Here is a 5998-nt window from a genome sequence, read left to right as displayed (position 1 = left end):
TGCTTGTATCAATTATTCAAATAGACATATAACAATCAGTTTATTTATGGAATATTTACAGGTCAATTATATTATTTACCTCTTCAAGAAACAGAGGAACACAAAATAATGGCATACATCTTAAATATACTGGATCAACAAATTGTATCTCAAGCCTAATTATCTGAAAAAGTTTTACATGAAGTCTTTGTATTAGGATATATTGAGTGGAATCTTATTCAAATCATGCCTGTTTTTGAAAGTTCTTGGTGAATAATAATGCAAATGTCCTAATCATCTTCAGGGGAGAAGATGATGCATGCTCTCAAGTGGAAAAATCAAGGCAGAGTATTTTCCATGTTGAAAATATGCCACATAGTGAATCACAGAAGCAATGTGGCTACTGTGATTACAAAAAGGAAAAAGATTGCTCTGTAGAGATCTAGCATGTGCCTTTAAGTATCAAATAACAATATTTCTTTATGGAATAATCTTCCATATTGTATTTTTTCTCTAAAACCCATGCAAAAAAAGAGATTCATTAAAACAAATATAGAAACATATTTTTTTCCTGTTTGAGTAAACACTAATGGACAAGTATATTTTCAATTACCTTACTTGTCATTATGATGTGTGATACATAATATAAATCTCTTGAACCCACTGCTCAAGGCATCCTTTACTTCCTTGTTTCTAAGACTATATATGAGTGGGTTAATCACTGGACTCAAAGCTGTGTGGAAAAGAGAGAAGAATTTTTTTACATGTGTTGATTTCTTGGTTCTGGGGAGAAGATAGACAAGCATCATTGTTCCATAATATAAACAAACCACTATGAGATGAGAAGAACAAGTGGAGAAAGCTTTTTGTCTTCCAGTAACTGACGACATTCTCAGGATAGAAACAATGATGGAAACATAAGAGGCCAAGATGAGAATAAATGGGGGCAGGGTAAATACATAGGTAAAAATAAAGGAAGATAGTTCAACAAGATAGGTGTCACTGCAAGAGATCTCTCTTATGTTAAAAATAGCATCACAAAAATAATGATCTATCTTATTCGGACCACAAAAAGATAACCATAATATATTCAAAGTTAAGGTTGTGCTCACCATCAACCCAGCTGCCCAAGACACAGCTGCTAAGATGAAACTCAGCTTCCAACTCATGAGTGTAGCATAATGAAGTGGCTTGCATATGGCTAGGTATCTGTCATAAGACATCATTGCTAAAAGATAGCATTCAGTACCTTCTAGGCAGGCATATATATAAAACTGTATAAAACAAGATTGAAAAAGTATATGGTTATCTCCTGTTAATAGGACTGACAACATTTTAGGTATTACAGCAGAGCTGCAGCAGGCTTCCATGAAAGCCAGATTTGCAAGAAAAATGTACATGGGAGTGTGGAAGTGTTGGTTTATCACAACCAAAATGATAATGATGAAATTCCCAACCAAAGACAATATGTAAATCACTAAGAAGAGTGAGAAGAGAAGCACTTGTGGTTTTGAGAATTCTCCAAATCCAAGCAGTACAAACTCAGAAATAGTAGTATCATTTGTCATGTTTGCTGCATCTAGAAAAAACAAATCATTTCATCAGTTTCACCAAGAGAATTTGGACTGAAGGCAAAGAAGGGAAATCAGTATAGCTAAGAAACTGAACAATTATGACATTGTTTAACTAGCAATGAACTATGAAAAACTATATTTCAGAAGAACATATGAAATACTTAAATTATTGTCATGTCCCAAATGTTCTCGTAAAAAGTTTGATCATGTCAGTGTTCTCAGTTGCAAAATATTAACTTATCAGAAAGTCAAGTAGTGAAGTTGAATTGCACAAAGTCTCTAACACACACATGCACACACACACACACACACCATGCATAGAGTTGTTTCTTACCAGATTAATCTTTAGCCTTATGAACAATAGATATATTTCCAAAGATAGCATTAGTGTAATATTATCAGTGCACATGGGGGAATTGATGAATTTAGACAAATCTTGCAAAATAAAGATAATAATATTGCATATTCATATTTTGTTTTGCACCGTATTGTTCCCTATGCTCATTAAGTTAACATAATATTTCAAAAGTCTCATGAGTTTGATTGACCACAACTTTCAGTGCATCACAGAGATGGCATTTATTCTTCAGTAAAATATGTATATGTATGTGCATGTGTATGTATGAATGTATAAAACAGAAATTGGAAGACTGTTTGCCACATCCATCTTGGCTATTTTCATTTATCTTTACTCTTTCCAACATTATTATCAATTTCAAAAACAATTATGGGTGACAAAGAAATCCAATATGTAAATATTAATTTGTGGATTGAACTGCAGGTATGGTTTTAAGAATAAGCATTTTCATAAACTCCTAATATTTTGGAAAGAAAGAGGAGGAGGTGCTGTTGTTGCTGATGCCTACTACTTAAACATCCAACGTACCTTACAATGATTAAAAAAAAATTTGTCAGTTCTTTTTACTTTCCATGTGTCCTCAGGCTACTCAGAACATTTTGTTTTCTTTCTATCTACAGTATTCTTCCTATCCCCCTTTCTTCATATAATCACCTAACAGGGGAACGTACAAGGAACAACTTGTGGAGTGAGTGTAATCCCAGATTACACTGTGACACACGAAACCTTCTAAAATTTTCAGACAAATAATCAAGACAGGGATTTCAGCTTTACCATTTCCAGTGACATTATTGTATTATCATATATCACTTCTCTGCTAGAAAGAAAGAAGGAAAACTGCAAAAATATTGCTTATCTTTAGTGTGAAAAGAACATGATTTACAGGTTGCTATAAAGTACAAGTAGTCTTTGATTTATGATTACAATTGAGCCTAAAATTTCGGTTGCCAAGAATGACAGTTGTTAAGTGAATTTTGACCAATTTTATACTTTTCTTGACCTTTCTTGCCACAGTTGTTAAGTGACTCTCTGCAGTTAATAAGTAATAATATAGTTGTTAAGTGAATCTGACTTTCCCATTGTTAGAAGTTTGCAAAAGGTGATCACATGACATTTGGGCATTACAACTGTCATAAATACAGACAGTAGCCAAGCATCTGAATTCTAATCCCATGATCATGGAGATGTCAGAAATGTTGCAAAGGTGAAAAACAGTCATAAGTTTTTTTTTTCAGTGCCATTATAATTTTAAACAATCACTAAATGAATGGTTGTAAGTTGAGGGCTACATGTACTGTATATTCACATCTTTTATTAAAAAGAATGTCTATCCTCAGAAATAAGGTCTTTAGTTATGATGCTTTCTTTCCAATTTCAAACAATGTAAAATCTAACAAAGGACAAATGTTCAACCCCTCAGAAAATATTTTAACTTACCAGAATGCATCGTTTGAAGCTTCTTTGTTGACTTAACATTACTCTCTAATTTTTTAATAGGAAGCAATTCTGTAGAACTGTAACATTCTCTGTAAAAAGCTTGTTTATGTTGTGCCTAAAGGTTGAAAACTGTCCCTTGACATTTGTGATAATTAATCTTCTGCTCTGCATACACCATATTTGTACCTTATCCATCACTTTCCCCTCCCTTTCTCCTTCTCCCCCTACCTCCTTTCTTCCCTCTGCCATCCTTCTCTTCTCTACTTCTCCTTCCTATCTCCTTCTCCTTTCTCCCCTTTCCACTCCTTCTTTCTCTCCTCCTCTCCTCTCCTACCCTCTCACCTATCTCTCTCTTCTTTCCTTACCTCTCTCCTCTACTTTACACTCTTCATCTCATTTACTTGATGTATTTCAGCTTCTGAGTGAGCTCCATTTTATGTTGATGGTATTTATAATTCCTTTTCAATATACATATTTAATTTTAAAATATATTTTCCTTTTTTAAAAGAGAAAAAAAGTATACCTATATAGTAATTGTATTTTTAAATCACCACCACCCCAGCCTATTTATGGCCGAGATGTAAACCTGGTTACAATTCCCAGCATTTCTCATCATTACAATTTTATAATTATGCATCCTTACACGCCTCAAATTTGTGATTCTGTCTTTATAATCTCAATAATTTCCCATTGTAAGTATATCTTATGTTCCCTCTCTAGTTTTCCATATCTTGGCTTAGGTTACCTTTAATTGTCTTTAAATAATAATCCGTACTATTCAATGTTCGTTACAATTCCCTTAACCTAATATATAGAATAACAAGTGGTACACATCTCACTTAGTTCATCATCTCAGAAGTTCTATATGTGTCGATGTTTCATATATTTTAACCCATATTTAATTGTCCTTCTATTGTCATATTCAATGAATTAGCAACTCAGTTTAATTATCATGTATAAAAATGAGTCACCTACTTCTGCTTTACATTCTCCCCATAACAGTTTTATATTTGTCCATATTCCATATATTTTAACCTTTATTTAATTATCTTTCCATTATAATATTCAATCTAACTGATTTAACAGATAACTTATTAGCAACTTAATTTTATTATCATGTATAGGAGGAAGCCACATATCTCAGCTTTACATTTCCCCATATATCAATTTCTAATTGTCTGATTTTTCCTAGTAAGTCTTTTGTCCCACTTCTCTATTCCTGTCTTCTCCCTTTCCTTTGTTTTGACATGTCCACCCTCTTCAATGTTTCCCAAGCCACTGTCAAACCCAGTGAAATCTTTTGTATTTCCCTTTGTTGTGGCGTAACCTCCCTTCAGTTTTCCCTATACCACTTTTAACCTCAATAAGATCTTTTGTCTGCCTTTTATTTCCTTTTGTTGGGACACATCCCCCCTTTTCAATTTTCCCTATACCACTGTCAAACCCAATGAAGTTTTTTTTTGTCTACTTTTTATTTACCATAATTTCTTCCCCTTCATTTTCTCTCCCCCCTTCTTCCTTCACTTCTTCCTTCCATCCATTGCTTCTTGTTCTGCCTTCAGATGCTTTGGAAACTAGGTTGACCCTGTCTTTTTTGTGGTAGCCCCTTAGATATTGGAAAACTTCTATCACATCATCCCTACTCCTTCTTTTCATTAAACTAGAACATGCCCAATTCTTCATTTTTCATATGTTTTAACCCCCAGTCCCTTAATAATCTTTGTGGCTCTTTTCTGCACTCTTTTTAGAATCTCAACTTTTTTTTATATCCTAGATTCAATATTCCAAGTATGATCTTACCAGGGCATTATATAGTGATACTAACATTTCACATGATCTCTATTCTGTCTCTCTGTTAATGCAGCCTAGGACTATGTTGGTTTTTTTGACAGTTGCAGCACAATGCTGGCTCATATTTAACTGATTTAACTGATTGTAAACTAGGACTCCAAGATCCTTCTCTACTATTGAGCCAGGTATCAACTATACTATACCTATGGATTTGTTTTTTCTTGCCTTTATTGTAATGTATAGAGTTTTGTATAGAGTACCCTTTAAAAGGACAGCAATGGCTCTACTCTTCAACATGTGGCCTGAAGCAAGATAGACTCTGCTGCTCATTAAGGTGATCCCAGCTCAAATTTATTTTATTTATTTATTGCTTGAGCATGCACATTTGACTAAAAATTGTTCTGCATGCACTAGTGCATGTAAAAACATGCCAGCAATGGCAGGAGATGCCAGAGAACCAGTTTGGGGATATGGCCAGCCTGGGTTGCTGCCAGTTCTGCGACCAAGGCAAAAATATCGCTGTCGGTTCAGCCGAACCAGACTGAACTGGGAGCCACCTCTGTTCTGATCATATGTTCTGAAAGATATTTTCCCCTGGCCCACCTGTTTTTCAAGTTACTGTAGTGTATTTGAGGTCAACCAGCAGAGAATTGCAACTCTAAATGCACTTGTGTTCTTGGAGGAAGAGATTATTAAACAAATTGAGAACATTTGAGAAATTTGAGAAAATCTGTGGAAAATGAGGAAATTTGAGGTAAATATCCAGAAGTTTTATAAGCTGCATATCAAGCCTAAAACAACTTTTATGCTTTTGGTGGAATTTAATTTCCAGTTTTCTACTGTGGCAGATGAGTTTTCT

At 34.2% G+C, this 5998-nt stretch overlaps 1 protein-coding gene across 1 annotated transcript; it reads right to left on the bottom strand.

Moving 5' to 3' along the window:
- Positions 1-593: 593 nt before the first annotated feature.
- Positions 594-1547, bottom strand: LOC309401532 (olfactory receptor 10A3-like; the record flags this gene model as incomplete). The annotated part of the gene is made up of 1 exon (XM_081970602.1): positions 594-1547. The coding sequence occupies one exon, from the start codon at positions 1545-1547 to the stop codon at positions 594-596; it is 954 nt and encodes a 317-aa protein (XP_081826728.1).
- Positions 1548-5998: the final 4451 nt, after the last annotated feature.

The sequence above is a fragment of the Natrix helvetica genome, assembly GCF_964273705.1.
Source record: "Natrix helvetica genome assembly, chromosome: Z".
NCBI lineage: Eukaryota > Metazoa > Chordata > Lepidosauria > Squamata > Natricidae > Natrix > Natrix helvetica.
Note: the sequence above shows the minus strand (reverse complement) of the source record. Positions and strands in the feature narration are given on the sequence as shown.